At 42.2% G+C, this 16,194-nt stretch overlaps 3 protein-coding genes across 4 annotated transcripts in view; 1 reads left to right on the top strand and 2 right to left on the bottom strand.

Moving 5' to 3' along the window:
* Nucleotides 1-8,948, bottom strand: part of elf1 (E74-like ETS transcription factor 1) — a 40,821-nt gene extending 31,873 nt beyond the window's left edge. Inside the window, exon 1 of one of the 2 annotated variants that reach the window (XM_085905928.1) lies at nucleotides 8,314-8,948. The gene's annotated coding sequence lies outside the window, so the exon portion shown is untranslated. The remainder of the gene's footprint in view (nucleotides 1-8,313) is intronic. The other variant, XM_085905924.1, reaches the window with a different exon arrangement.
* Nucleotides 8,949-9,189: 241 nt separating this feature from the next.
* On the top strand, nucleotides 9,190-11,467 carry LOC147060844 (ubiquitin-conjugating enzyme E2 A). Its single transcript, XM_085905936.1, has 6 exons — nucleotides 9,190-9,503; nucleotides 9,955-10,035; nucleotides 10,115-10,140; nucleotides 10,296-10,385; nucleotides 10,479-10,567; nucleotides 10,645-11,467. Exons 1-6 carry the CDS (start codon nucleotides 9,460-9,462, stop codon nucleotides 10,771-10,773), a joined length of 459 nt encoding a protein of 152 aa, XP_085762062.1. The 5' UTR covers nucleotides 9,190-9,459; the 3' UTR covers nucleotides 10,774-11,467.
* On the bottom strand, nucleotides 11,244-15,799 carry nkrf (NFKB repressing factor). The gene is made up of 3 exons (XM_085905923.1): nucleotides 15,592-15,799; nucleotides 14,410-14,533; nucleotides 11,244-14,143 (listed from the first exon to the last, which is right to left on the bottom strand). The coding sequence occupies exons 2-3, from the start codon at nucleotides 14,498-14,500 to the stop codon at nucleotides 12,234-12,236; spliced, it is 2,001 nt and encodes a 666-aa protein (XP_085762049.1). The 5' UTR covers nucleotides 14,501-14,533; nucleotides 15,592-15,799; the 3' UTR covers nucleotides 11,244-12,233.
* Between the last annotated feature and the right edge of the window lie 395 nt (nucleotides 15,800-16,194).

Below are 16,194 nucleotides of genomic sequence, written 5' to 3' on the forward strand. Positions count from 1 at the left end.
TTTAGACTACGAAGCCTCAGTAACACTATCGCCAGCAAGAAGGTGGAACAGACACGAAATGAGTGAGACGTGGCTAGAGACTGCTAGCTGGTGGTTGTTAGCTTCTGCGGAACTGTTTCATGCTTTCTACCAATTTTTAACTTGTGTTGTTGTGACCACCCATGTTAAAGATCCATTAGAATTGTTATTATTATTGCAATAGTACAGATGGTAGTTTTGACCAAACCAAATTCAACAGATACTGTATTTCCTTCTTTTTTCCTCAACAGCAACACTTTGTAATTACACTACTGCATGCCATTTTCACTTTCTTTGGAGGCATAGGATACTGCGGGTTAATTTAAAACAAAAAAACAAAATACATGCAAAGTGAGAGCCAGCGATGGTTCCACAGCATGACAAAAACCTCAACAGGCGCAGCCAGGCCAAGACACCTCACAAATTGAACATTTTTATAACAAACGAGGTACATTTTCTTTTTACATTTTGCGTATCATCCAATTTGTATTTTCAGATTACATTGATAACATTTTAACTGAAGAACTCAAATTTTCATGAATTTTGTGCTCCAGCCCACAAGAATTAGGTATTTTAAAAAAGTTACGAGAAAGTCCCAAATAAGGACAGCGCCTAATGCAGTATACTAAATGGCAGTAATCGACACAAAACACACAGCATTCAAAGGATTATGGCAAAGCTGATAGAAGGATGTAGCTGTAACCTACTGAGAAGACGCTGATGAGAAATGACATGTGAGCAAACAGGAAGCTGTGGTCTGTGGTGAGCACCAAAAAATATCATTACACACTCTAGGCTGTACACCCTCTTTATGTCAAGTTACATTTGAAAGCTATAGGAGGAAGATCATGCTCTGCACATACACACACAGTTAAACGATTATGCAAGCGAGTCTTCATTTTTTTACTTGCAGTGATTTTACATGATCTCTCCAATTTTTGGACAGTGTGAAAGTGAAAACCAGAACTAAGAACTACCTTAAAACACTTGTTTTATTAAATTTAGATGTGTTCAAATTATGTGGAAGCGTTAAAGCTAAAAGAGCCCTAGAGACAAAAAGATCAATAGTTTTTTACTCACTAAATAATAGCAAATAAACAAAAATAACTGGTTAATAAACAGCAATTATGTGGAAAACGTTTTTTAATACACTTCAATGAAAATAGAATTGTAGCAGATTATTCAATAAAGTGATGGAATAATTAATAGAATAATACATTTTGAAATTATTCAATAGTGACAGCCCTAATTGGAGCTTTTGAGATATTTGCATTTTGATCTGAAACATAAGTTTGATTATATTTGAACCCATCCAGCTTTCTTTTGAACCAAAGTATTGTCTATAGCAATGCTTTAAGGTGGCCACGAGCCATAGCTCAGGGATCAACAGATTAGTTTGCAATAAATTATATCTAAACATACATACGTACATACCGTACATACAAGTTGTGTTATAATCTTACACTGTTGTTGTTCTCCTTTTGAAGCAGAGGAACTAAGAGGACAATGCAAGGGGGAACTACGGTGACAGTGAACATGAGTGCTCAATGTAACTCAGTCCACAAAGTGTTTTTCAGCTCTTCACATGTGTATTTCCCCAAATGGATTGAAAATAGGAAGCAAGCCTTTCAACATTTTGTTGACTCAATAAGGTCATTTGAATTGCACAGTGGCACCAAATAACAGACATGCACCATGAGCCCCACATTTGAGCTAACCGTGCACGTGGATGGAGAATTTTCCTTCATATTTTTGTAACTGATGGCAGTTAGAAAAGGGACCTTTGCGCCGCTGCGGGCGTGAACACAGCCCACTTGCTTCCTGGGCAGTGGAAGCGTCTTATCTCATTGCCTTTGAATTCAGCGCGGAAAAGGCGTACAATCATTTTAATGGACAATGAATTGTTTTGGTTGGACTTTGTAAGGTAATGCCTTATTGAACATGAGTTGAACATGAGGGCTGGCTGGCTCCAGAGCTGGAGTTGGGGTACTGCCATGCATCTCCTCGGGCTCAGCTATTGTTGGGGAAAACTCCTCGCGCGGACATCATTGTCTCGTTACCCGACCTAATTGTTGTCGCGCTCCGGTGGAAGTGAACTTTGAGCCACTACACCACCAAGGCTTACAGCACAAACACTGGCTTCATTCTCAGGCCTGGTTGGAGCTTCTGGTCACCACCGACAACGCCGCTATTCCTTATCCCAGCTGTTCAGGGTTTTTGTTGTTGTTTTTCCCGATACAAAAGTGTCCCTGATGTCTTGAAGGCCGCCATACAAATATATTTATTATTATCATATTTATTATATTTACATCATAGTTATTTAATAAAAGTATTTATAGTAGTCAAGAAAAACTGACTTGTAAGAGAGAAATAAAACAAGCACCCTATTTACTAATTTAATAGTGTGAACTATAGCTTATTGTTGCGATACTATTTCTGGAGGTTATAGTGGGCATAAGTACATATGTCTTCATTAATTTTGGAGATGACAAGCGATGTACACTCAGTTATTTATTTTCACACAAGTGCAGCTGAACATATCAACAAAAGTGTTGTTCTGAAGAAAGACATCAAGTGGAATGAAGATAACGCCCTAAAGCAGGTGAAAAGATACAATGCATTAATCATACCAAGGAAATGTTGCTCCTCCTGCATTTAGACGCCGGAACAGAGGCCGATTAGTTTTAAAGTATTTCAGGAACTCACCAGGAATCTCAGCAAAGTATATCCAAAATGAGGAAAAGCAATAAAGTCAAATTACTTGGAAAGTCCAAAAAGACCTTCATTGCTCGAATGATGCATAAAAAACACATGCTACCGCTTCTGGGTCACGTGAGCCCCTTTTAAAAGACACACCTTTCCTTTTCAGCGTTCTCAATAAAAAAATGGCCCACTGGTTATCATCATGTAAAAACACAAGGCCCTTATTTTCAATCTGTGTCCCTTGAATATGAAAAAGCAACTGTTACACACCAAACCACCAGCGTACGCACATTTTGTCTTTGCAACAGTCCACTGAAGCATGACATTGTTTAAGTATCAGAAAGAATCCAGATCATTCCGTTAAGAGTTATGCCAGAGTACTGTGGACTCAAACTCTGATAAGAACATCCTTGAAGGCCTGAGATACACGGGGGCTTTGGAGGACAGGCTGCATTATTTGTGTGGCGCGGAGGTCAAGAAGGGGAAGAATGTCTGGAGGACCACAAGAGAGGCAAAGAGTATCAAAAACCAGTGCAAATAATAATTCCTTCATTTTAGCTGTCAGTCTCACTCCCGAGATGATAAGATGTGTTGACCGAGCATGACGACACAGTGCTACTAAGTGCGGTGTGGATGCTACGATACTAACAGTGTATCAGGAATCATGTGATTGATCTGATTCATCGCAATGATGACACAACGATATACAGGACTGTAAAGGATGGTGTTACGGTAGATGGAGTTGACCAGTGTACATAATATTCATCTGTGTAGACATTCATCAAGATAATGATTTCTCACAATAGTTATCAAAAGGTAACAAATAAATATCATGATTGAACATTTTACAGATCTGTGCCAGTTTTTTACATTTTCAAATGATGACTTCTAACATCTTTCGAGGAACTCGAAATGTCACAGGTGAGCAAGTGTAATTTTACAACACGGCCGCAGGCTATTCATCTGTCAACCATGCCATTATGTTGGTGAACCTTGTACGAAACTAACACTATGTCAAACAAGTGATTTTTAAAATCTGTAGGAACAAAATACAGTACTTCCATTGTGTTGAGAGTCAATTTAACCTGTTATTAATACTGATATACTTTATATGCAGTAGCTTTTTCAGTATTTCTTAATTTACCTGGTATATGAAATATATTGTTATTGTTAAACATGCACCGGGTCACTGACCCATAAGCATATTTGGTGTAAAAATAGAATAAAATAAAAATTAACTGCAGTATGCATGCTAAGCCAGCAGCCGGCACTGCAGCAATATAACTTTTATTATTAGACATTAAGCTTGCATAGGGTACATAAAAACTTTAGAACAGGGTAATTATTCAAGTATTTAATTTTTACATGATATAACACTATAATGTACTTTTTTCACAGTAATTATTCTTTTTTTTATTTTATAATAGGGAGAAGTCATGGGTTAATAGTAATGTGTGAGGGTGTCAATCTTTCCATTTACTGACTGCAAGATGTGTGGACAGGTCACCAGCAAATTCTATCACATTCACAACGAGGAAAAATTTAGTCTGCGTGGTTTTGGAATGTAGGACGAAGCCAGACTAGCCACAGACACGCCAAACAAGTGAAGGAAGAACATGCGAATGAGCCAAGAGCCGAGAACCTAACTCAGAACCTCCAAATAGTGAAGCAGATGATGTTTGCAAACACATTGCTCGGCAAGGTTTGTGTGACTGTGACCACAGGGTAAGTTTTTAAAAATGGCGATAAAACCAAGCCAGCTAGCAACTGGGGCATGAAGCAAATGCGGAAATTTACATCTTAACTCGGGATTTCTCGTTCTTAAAAAACATATTGTTTTCTCTAATAGCTTGGCAGGATTCGTGTGATTGTGCCCTGAAGATAAGTGTTTCAAATAACACTGAAACAACACAACTAGCAAGCAGCCAGCAAACCAAGTTAACTTTTATTTACACAGTACTCCTTCTCAAAACGCACAACAGACTATTTGACATGCTGATGTGTGAAACATGAATTGATCTAATCCTTCTAATGACTTTTTTTTTTTTTATGCTGTACTCGTGCAAAGGCTCCTTTCTCACAGCTGCACAACAGGAAACAGGGGAAGAGGCAGAAAACAGAGTTTAATCACACATTGGGAAAATGTAAACATAACGCAGTGCAATCTGGTAGAACGAGGGGAGCACCGCCAGAATTGCGCCAGTGCAAAAAGGCCAGTGGTGAAGGCACAATGCACTAGCTGAGTGCAACTCATTAAATATAAAAGACACTCTGCTCTCTGTAGTCAGATACGGTCCACACAAGAGGCCATTGCTATGTTAGATACAAAAGCTGTCTTCTAGGGAAAACTACATATACACTTATTATTCAGTTCTAAAGAGACAACAGCTCCATTTTACTCCAATGACCAGGCTGGTAGAGCTACAGCTCATTATTATTATTATTATTTCAACAGCAGGCCCGGAGCAAGCACTCTAGTCACTCAGGGCCAGGATTATAATAGCCATTGGCTTGTTGCAGTTCAATTATTCAACAAACCTTGAGGATGTGTGTCATGCTTAAATTAACTCAAAAGACAAAAATCATTGTTCCAGTAAAATAGAACCTGTCCACCCGAGCCACTCCTCATGTGAACGTCGGCCGTCATAAAAATATCAAAGCAGTGTGGTTAAGTAAGGGAATGACATGCTGCAAGGGTGAATCATCACAGCGGAGGCAAAGTCGTGTGTTGCACAAGCAGGGGAAACACACAAATGTCATTTAATTCCCACTATCAAAAACAAAAGCGGGACAATTTTAGACTTATTTGGATTCTGTTCAAACAACTTTGATACAGATGAGCGGACTGGAAAAATGAATCAATATCTTGTGATGTTCAATCTAAAGATAGTAAAATCTAAAATCCTTCAAAACATACACAACAACAATGTTATTAGTTCAATCAAGGAAGAAAACGTGGGAGCAAGTTGATAGGTAGCTGCTGCAACTTTAACAAAGCACTTTATATCATGAGATAAAACATTTAACTGTTTCTGTCATTTATTTTGAAAGCCTTACAGTAAGTAAGACCTGAGTCGTGCTTAAAATATTGACAAATTATATTAGTTATACTCTGATGTCCTCAACGAGTAAATGTACTTGCACCATACAAAGTAGCCATGTGTTACCACAGATAAATGGAAAATACTTATGTTCGATTATTTTGTGATAACACTATTGTGCTGGGGGACTGGTGTTAAAAGTAGGCCTATTTTCTTCAAATTTGGCCCTAAATCTTGGCAATCCACTCTCCAAAAGAGAAAGTCATCCAGGGTGAATGCTGTGGGTCACATGCTTGCCAGACATGAAGTGTGAGAGAGGAATGAGGGAGCAGGTGAAACCTCCCATGCCTCTCCCCTTTCTCAACCTGACGTCATGCACAGCAGCAGCAGCAACATGTCTGACGGGGTGAAATTCAACTGTCACCATTACAGTTTTCTCCAACGAGGTTGTAGACATGAGGAAAGTGCCCCAGAGAGCGCCGGGTGTTTTCCCACCATTAAAAAGGGGAAGTTAAGACAGTTTTGATTCTCCTTTTTCCCCCAAGTGAGTTCTTACAATTGTGCATGTCATTTTTGTTATCATCAGCCATCTCGTGGCACGGTGGAGTGAGTCAAAGCATTATGAACATTGCCACCTTGTGGTTACGACTCAGGTGTCAAGTTACATAAGGTAAAGTCAGTCATGCAGGGCAACAAATGTAATCTAATAACCACTGCTTGCACGGATTGCTAGTCTTATTATATGGTCTCAAATACGCAGACTAGAGAGGAGGACATTCTCCAAAAGCAAAAATAAACAAAGAAATACATTTGACTTCTTGCACTCGTCTGGGACTCATCCGTTCTGAAAGCTTTTTTGAAATTTGAGCAGCACTGTCTTCCAAATAGCTTATGAGCTCAGTTTGTCTTTTTTGTGAAGTCCGATCGATACGTGGAGGGCCATTAAGGAGGCTGAGCAGACCTCAGACAAGCAGTACAAGAAAGGCTTCAATGAGCTTTGCTCAATAATAATAAAGAAGGGCAGAGAGTCTTTGGTCTGCAGGATCACATTGGGAGGAGTGACTTCGCTGTCACGGGATAAGAAGGCTGTCGGGAAACCACATTCTCTAATCTGCACACACACACACAACACGCTGATGAGCATATCAGTGAGCAACAGCATGGCGGGATGGTGTAAAAACAAATGGCACAGGCGAACCTTCGCTGGAGTATATTTGGAAACTCTTACTGGGGGATAATTGCTTTCAGTGGATAGGAGTTTCCAATTATCCTTCTACCAGTGATCCCACCATGGGAAAACTGGACGGGAGGAGGGGGCAGGATTCTTGTCTGTCGTTCACTCTTCCCCTCCCACCACCAGCGTCACTGCCGCCTCCTCCGAAGGGAGTCGGTGACCAATGAGGTCAGGCGAGCGCGTCCCATGACAAAAAAACGTCTTGAGCCAAAAATGTAAACATCTGGGAAACATTTGAGAATCCCCGGGAGACTCGTATTGATCACACACACAATAGTGTTTACTCTACAACAATGTTGTAAGTAAGTAAATAAAAGAGACTGAGCTTTTCATCAACATTCCTCCTAAATCCTATCTTGGAAAAAAAATAAAGCTCACAGGGTGACATCATGAGAAGGCGGTGGCCTCCCATAAGCACCTGTGCTTTTACACCACGACTGTCGTCCTGATTGGGGTCATTTTGTAAAAATGATTCATGATACGCCGACATAAGTCCACGCGCCTCTCTTAGCAACAAACCCACTAGGAAAAAAAATCCATAAAATGCTTGTGGCTGCCATGTTTTCAAACAATAAGAAGAAATGTCACACTTAACATCAGCAAGGAGGAAATTCCACAACCCCAAAACACAAATATACAAAGATTGTGCCACAGTTACTAATGCCACTCACAATAAAGGCGTGAAAGATCTGGGCTGGAGACAGCACATGTTGCCTCTGAGAGGTTAGACATGTTGTGATGACGTCACACACTGATGTGGTTGGCAATAGCCTAAGCTTTTTCCAATGTCATTCGACCAAACTAATAGTAGAGAAAGCAGGGTTGAATGACAACTTCAGCTTTGTTCTCTACGCTCATCGTTTGAATGTGTGAAGTGTCAGTCGAAAAGATATTCAGTATTTTATTTTTTTTCTAAAGGAGACAGAACGCCAGCTATAATGTCATTTTTGTCTGGTAAGTTGATTTAATAGATGTGGTAGAAATCAAACTGTATTGGGTCACTGTGGCTTACTTTTCATGAATAAAACAGCTTATTGGAGGGGGGGGGGCTTAGTGTAAAAAGTTCGACAAGCACCAGTCTATCTATAGCGACGCAAGTAACCAAGCAACAGGAAGCACTCACATCATGAGTTAAGTTTAATTAACTTTAGAGCGTCTCTTAGCAATCATTTGCTGTTATAAATTCATCCAGTTTAATCCCTTTACCAGGCGCGATCACTATTTAAGATGTGCATTAACGCAAGAAATGGGAAGAATAGACGCACAGTTGACATCACAACAGCGAAATATGTTTCATATGTCAACTTGAACACTCACCCTTTAGGAGACGACGATGACTTAGATGTTCCCGACGTCTTCGGGAATTAAAATAAATGAGAAAAATAACAGCATTATCCTGAGACGGAAGGCGAGCCGAGGCTACACAAGCGGGCTGCGGTTGAAGCCTCCTCCTGCCACGGCTCCCTGCCTGGCACAACGCTGACGTTCTCTCCAATAACGCGTGGGGAATTCCTAGCAGTCACATTTTCCTGGGAAGCAATAGTCCCCCTGTGCCGAAAAGTTTTATTTTTTTCTTTTTTAATTCGTCTTCTTCTTAGTCTGGAAGAAGTGTGTAAAGGTGATTTTTAGAATATCAATTGCAATATCAATATATTTTCTCTCGATAGACTTAGAAGGTGTGTTTGGCTTGTTCTTTTTAAGTCAATGCAGGTGTGTCATATAGGTCCATATGGAAATCTCCGTGGGTTGAGCAACTGTGGAGTCGCTGTCAAAAGGCGGAGTCCCAAACGGGAATCTAACTCGCATCGTCAATCTGAGAAGCACAGATCCATAAGGATAATTAAGCCTTTTTTTTGTTGCTTTGTTGCCCAGAGACTATAAATGCCAGTGAGTGGAGCAGCACGCCCTCTCGTGGCTATTAGTAGTAACAAAATTCCTTCCCGTGACAGCGGTTCTCGGCAGGCGTTGCATTATTTAAAGCGAATATAGTAACGGTGAGAAAAACTGTATATTAATGTTAAACATTCGGGATGAGTGGACATCTTTAAAAAAATCAAGTGCACAAAAAAAAAAAAGAAATACATGACGTAATCGTTTCTAGAATGTTCCATTTGTCCTGCGCAGTCAAATGCTGTAATGTTAAATGTTGGGATAATATATTACGCTCATTACGCTTTTACATTAATAAGCATAAATCTTATAAATGTAAGATACTGTTTCATGTGTAGATCAACTTATAAATCAGTAAATGTTGGTCAAATGGCAATAATGCCCCCGTTCTAATACTTATGGTTGCGTCCGAGGGCTAGCCGCTCAGGCAGCCAAATATTTGACAAACTAACAATCGGCGTCCAGTTAGCTTAGTGTCGAAAATAATCACTTATTTAGATTTAAAACAAACTTCCCTCTACTTTAGCTCGATCCCCCGTGCACCCGATACGTACATTTAAGCGTGTGTGTAGGATGTCAACTCCGGCGAGACGACGTTTAATGAGAGATTTTAAACGGTAAGCGAGACGAAAACAAGGCAAGTAGCTAAAAAGCTAACATTAGCAACCCGAGGGCTAACCCGTCAGCGTTGCTACATTTACACACTTGTCATCACATTCTGTGGTATTTTGAAGCACCCATTTCTTTCGTCGAGGTGTTCTTTAGTTTAAAGTGTTAAATCGACGATGTTAGATATTGATGGGGTGAATTATAAATGGAGACAAACGGCTTACATCGACACTTGTGTTAGCACTAGTATTAGCATCTCATAAGATATGTATGACCACAGTTGCCAGTCAAGATTTCAGATGATGCGCTTACGTCTTTAACGTATATCTAAAAAGACAGGCGTTTGATCCCCAATCTTATTTATGCCTCTTAGCTATAAGTCATTTATAAATCATTAGCGACAGTGTTGATCACACCACTGTTATTAACATCAACTTATTTGTATGCTCCATTCGTAAGGCTGCAAGAGGATCCTCCAGCTGGAGTCAGCGGGGCCCCCTCAGAAAACAATATTATGGTATGGAATGCTGTCATTTTTGGGTAAGTTGGTCCCGAACTTAATGTAACATGGCTTTCTGACATGAAACATCTCCCTAACATGCTTGTCTTTCTTTCACAGGCCAGAGGGAACTCCTTTTGAAGATGGTAAGTCTTTTGTAAAACATCCAGCAGGTCTGTTCAATTTACAAGGGACGTGCACTTAAAAGTTTGTATTTTTACAGGGTTCTTTGTATTTTAGGAACTCCACATCCTGATGCCATAGTTGTTTACTGCAATGCTAATAATTGTCTTCCTTCCAGGAACATTCAAACTTACCATAGAGTTCACAGAGGAATATCCAAATAAGCCCCCAACCGTGCGATTTGTCTCTAAAATGTTTCATCCTAATGGTAAGTGGATGAAAGTCTCATCTATCCTATATTAGCTAATGCAATCATTGTATATTGTCAAAACTAATAACAGTTTTATTCCTTTTTTTGTAGTATACGCCGATGGCAGCATATGCTTAGATATACTTCAGAATCGTTGGAGTCCCACTTATGATGTGTCTTCAATATTAACATCAATACAGGTGCCACAATCACGACGCTGTCTATTGTTATTATTCACCTAATCCGCTGACATGCTTTTCTTGTGTTTTTCCCCAAGTCTTTACTGGATGAACCCAACCCCAACAGTCCGGCCAACAGCCAGGCAGCCCAGCTGTACCAGGAGAACAAGCGGGAGTATGAGAAGAGAGTTTCTGCTATCGTTGAACAGAGTTGGCGCGACTGTTGACCCGCGTCATCGTTGTCGTGGTCCCCGCCATGAACAGTGTCCGATCTCTAGTTGTCTCATAGTATACGTTTTGCCCCCACCCACCCCCCTGCCAAAAGAAACTGTCGATTGCCAAGTTTGTACGATGTCGTGTTTGAGGCGTTCACTTCTGCTGAATGCCATCATCAGGCTAAAATGTGTTTGTTTAAAAGAAAAAAAAATAAGTTAATGTACCTTGTTATATCTGGGTTACTTGCCCCTTTTTTGTGCAAAATGGCTAATTATTTGCTTGCCGTAAAACCACCGACTGTTCTTAATTTGACACATAAACATGTATTTGTGTATTTCTTTTTGTTGTATCAGTGTGCTTTGTTTTGCCTTTTGAAAGCCTTTCAAGTGGGACTGATATTTTTCATTGAAGCATTACAATTAACCTGACATGAACATTTATTACGAGCTGCCTTGTGGATTTCAGATGCTGATTGTGTTTGAGTACGACACACAAGACCTGACTGCCCCATTTGGGCACTTGGTTTCACTGACAAAATGCTGACCTTTAAAGACTGAGGATGTTTCTTAGCTAAGCTATTTCACAATCGTACAAAAACAGTGATCAGCGTGAAGTGATCATAGATCAAGATTTGTCTTTGAAGTTTACACTGGTAACCCATGTAACAAACTGTACATTTTCTTGTAAATAAAATGATCTATGTGACGAGTGTTTCCTTTGAAAGAAGCAAGGTTGTGTCAAGTCAGTTTAATATTTTATTTGCAACCATGTCCGGACACATTTTGACAATGCAAATGTAGCTCTTGTACAATAACCATGTTTCCTACAATAATTCAGTGTGCTGCAAAACAAATTACGCCTAACTCCCATCAGAGTTAATGAACTCGTAGTTCAATTGTTACATGAATCGACTTGCATTACATGTTTTACACACAGTGAAATAGTCCCTCAAATTTTCCGTGACTATGACCCTCGTCGAGACACTTCGACGCAAGCATGCACCAAAGTAAATAAAGGTGACATGGAAACATCTATCCATTTACTGAACCGCTTTATCCCCGCGGGCGCGCAGGAGCCTATTCCAGCCGTCATCAGGCAGTACGCGGGTGACACCCTGAACCAATTGCCAGCCAATCTCAGGGCACACAGAGACAATCGACCATCCACACTCGCACTCATACCTAGGGACAATTTAGAGTCTTCAATCGGCCTACCAAGCATGTTTTGGGGTCTGTGGGAGGAAACCGGAGTGCCCGGAGAAAACCCACGCAGACACGGGGAGAACACGCAAACTACACAGGGAGGGCCGGAGGTGAAACCTAACCTGCACCTTCTAACTGTGAGACGGACATGCTACCTAGTGTGCCACCCTGACATGGAAACATAAAAGTGAATTGTTTGGGGGAATGGAATGCAGGAACCCTTAAGACCTTATTTGTAGAGTCCAAATTGAGAATGTGGATTTGTGAAGTTAAAGCTCACAGCTGGAGTTGACATGCAAATCAGTGCGCGAGGTCTGAGGTTTGACCAATTCGTAGCAGCCCACTTGTCCTTCCTGCAGGAGCTGGCACATGAGCTGAGCTTTGTCCATTTTGCGACCGAGGACGAGGTAGCGATCCTTGCCCTTCCCGTACGACTTGCTCCGTAGGCCGTACCTCAAAGACATTTGGTGGATCTGGTTGCGCTCCTCGCTGGTCAGGTCGTTGGAGAAGTGCAGATCGTCCTGGCGGTCCGAATTGACGTAGTTAGAGAGGATGCTTGCGATGTCTCGTTTGTTGAGCGGGGCTTTTTTCGAGTCCATACCCAAGCCCCCCCTGGAGAACTTCTCCTTAACTTCGATGGGCTCTGCGATGCCTTCTCCGTCTCGGCCCAAACCTCCACCTGTCCAACCCATCCTCCGCAGCATCTGGTTCCCAATGTTGTCCTCTTTTATCGCCTGTTTCATGGCTTCCTCCCTCGAGCCACCCTGGAGCTGCGATCGGGAGATGGCCTTGCCGGCACCCTCCCGCTTCATGGTGGACTTGATCACTGCCTGCGTCTGTTTCAGGGTGTCTAGGGCCTCCTGTGCTGCCAAGAGCTTCACCTGCTTTTTGGCGCCCTCTCTTGCTGCCACAAATTGTCCTGCCAAGTACACTTCGCACCTCCAGTTATCATCGGGCAAAGAGATGAACTTGTAGTTGGCCGCAATATAGTTGAACTGAGCCGTGTCATTGATGATGCCCACGGCGTTTTGCGAATTCTCCAAAATGACCACCTCACTCAGATCTTTCTCCTTCGGCGCGACTTGGACAGGGGTGAATTTGATTTTACTGACTTTCTTCGTATTGCGAAGAGGAGGTGCTAAGCTGGGGGTAGGCCTGCCGATCTGGCACAACACAAAGTCATTGAACATTAGGTGCTCGATCTTGCGCGGCACCACGCGCACCTCGACAGGCTTCGAGAGGAGTTTGACGGCGTGTTTGGAGGCGTGGTCCCTCGCGCCGTATCTACTCAAAGAGTAGCCTCTTGCCATATAGACTCCCTGACACCTCAGCTCGCAGGCAAAACCATCCATCGTAACTTTGCAGTTCTTGGGTAGGTCGGCTTGAGGGATATCCCTTAAGCTGCTGTAAGCGTACTGAGGGTTGGTCTTGCAGAACTGGATGCTGTGACTCAACATGAAACTGTAATTCAAATCCTCAGTTCCAGTTATGTACTGAGGATCCGACATAGAGGCCGCCAAGGTGGAGGCCAGCCAGGTGAAGAACCTTTGGAGCTCCATGATCGGGTCCCGATGGCGCTTCGCCACGCTCGTGCCCTGATGGATAGGTGGCGGCTGCGGCGGCAATTCTACCGGCTGAGAGGCGGCGGGCCCGCTGTACGCTCTGTTATGAGGTGGGTCATTGTGGCTGTACCCCAAACCCTGCCGTCCACAGTCCCAGCCGCCTGATCTGTTCCCGTCCCTGTATACATCCCTGTATACATCCCTGTACGGCTGCGAATAGATATCTGTGTTGCGAAAGCCGTGAGTCTCATACTTGTTTATATAGTCTTGTTGAATTTTTGCCATAAAGTTAGATGCGGAGGGTCGGCCGTAGCCTAAGCTGACTGGACCGCCGGGAGGACCGTTATTCTTGTGCTGTCCTCGATCCCCACGGGAGTCAAAAGCAGGCCTCTGTGCTCTGCCCGTGCTACCGTAAGAAGCGTGTTCATATTCCCTGTATCGGCCAGCATACGGGTCGCTACTTCTGGGGGGGTCACTGCTTCGGGGCTCCTTATCGTTCTCCTTCTCATTTGCGTCACCAGGGCCAAAACTGCTGCCGCCGCTAACAAATGGCACAGTCTTAAATTGAGGTCGCATACCAAACTTTGACACAGGCATCTTCCTCATGGGCTCTTCTCCTGCAAATGTATGATACACAAAAACTTAGTGAGTAGAGCATCAAATATGACACTTTAATCTGTGCTTCTTTTGCTTCGCTTTTGGATTTGACATGATACTGCTGCTGTGTCGTAGGGCTGAAAATGAAATGGCAGGTTTGGGCAGTTCAACCAATATCGAATTGGTGCGCAAGTTCTATTGAGACCAAATAGTGTACAAGCTATTCAAGTGAATTTTGCACAAGTCATCTTGAATTCACATTGCAGTTCAATTCAATAAAACTCACCACCACCGGGAGAAATGTGTCTCTTTTTTGCTTGAGAGCTATGACTCGGGTTATAGGAGTGCATTTCGCCTGCACAGCTGCCCTCTGCCATCACCAGCAGCGTGCGGTCAAAACCAGGCCATACCTGTAAAGCACAACAAACATGGCAAAAAACATGTTGCATTAGGCAAGGAATAATCATGGATGACAATGGCCAATCCCAGCCGTCATCGGGCAGCAGGCGGGGGACACCCTTAACCGATTGCCAGCCAATCGCAGGGCACACAGAGACGAACAACCATCCGCACTCGCACTCACACCAAGGGGCAATTTGGAGTGCTCAATCGGCCACCCAAGCATGTTTTTGGGATGTGGGAGGAAACCGGAGTGCCCGGAGAAAACGCACGCAAATAACCCTCATCTACAAGTGATGAAAACCCAAACACAAATTCACATTGTGGCGGTGTATAAACAGTTCTTCGTGTAATTTAACAAGTGGAAATAATGTTGACAAAAGTAGCGCCAAAATGCTGCCAAAAAAATAAGGCGGATATTGTCGCATCACTGCTGCCAGTGAGTTAGGTTAAGAGAGTCAAGCCAATTTCCGTACTCACGGCTTAACAAATTTTGCCTTGAGATGTGCCTAAAGATGCCGTCGCGGCTAATTTTGGAAGTCTATCTCGAACTTGCCATGTTAGTCTTTGTTCTTCATACTGACCGCTTTTCGTAAGGCCTACTTTGTACTCGGGAAGCAGACGACAAAGGATAGATTAATATTACGGATGGGCAGCAACTGTTGTGCTGTTACGTTCATGTACCCGGAAAGATAACGAGTAATACGTTACACGTCAGATTACAGCAAATCAATATACCCCGGGATGGATTTGTAGGAAATCTGATTCGGTTTTAGTCTCAATGTTTTAGTTGAGGCTGTATATAGGACCGACTGAATAAGAAGGCCGAGATCCGTATCCGTTGCATAACCTAAATGCTTCGTTTAATAAACTGCTATGTGTGCGTGAGTGATTGATCGCCTTTATCTGCAGGTAGCCTGTGTCAACTCACCCGTTGTTATTTTTTTTTTTTTAGTAGCTCTAAATACAACAAGTATAAAAAATATATATATATATTAGCCGCCGTGTTAGCTTATTTTGGCTAACGGGTTTGGAGAGCAACGTGCTGGCGATGTATTATGAACATTACCTGATTGTTGGCGTTCGAAAGCGTGCAAAATGAAAATAAGGAGATTTCAGGTCGGAGTATCTCGAAAAAAGGAGTCTCGCGAAGCACACTGTTAACGCTGTTGAGGCCCGTCCTTTTTCTAATCCCGTTAGCGTGGCATGCACACGTTAGTCATGGCGTCGCTCTGTTCTTCTTCACTTTACCCATAATGCTTTACGGCATTCCTTTTCTTTATCTCATATGGTGTCTGCACACAAGATGGGCGAGTGTACGACCTGCATCATCAGCGACTCATTGCTTCCTTTGCTCCAGTATAGTGCTGCTACCACAAAGCAGATTTTTTTTTTTTAAATCATCGAATGGGTAACTCGGTTACAAATATTCACTCATTCATCTTCCGAACCGCTTTATACTCACGGTGGTCGCGACGTGCTGGACCCTATCGCAGCAAATACATTTGTAAAAATGGACTTTCCTCCAAATTTAGTTTTATAGCCTAAATCAAACAAAAACTTAAATGAATTGGGTGTATTTGTCATGAGCAATTAAATTATGACAAAAAAAATGTCACGTTCTTGGTTCTTTTTTTTTTATTGAAAATGTACATCAATGTAATCAAACTTG

The sequence above is a fragment of the Syngnathus leptorhynchus genome, chromosome 2 (genome assembly GCF_054491065.1).
Source record: "Syngnathus leptorhynchus isolate UIUO chromosome 2, UIUO_Slep, whole genome shotgun sequence".
NCBI classification, from domain to species: Eukaryota; Metazoa; Chordata; class Actinopteri; order Syngnathiformes; family Syngnathidae; genus Syngnathus; species Syngnathus leptorhynchus.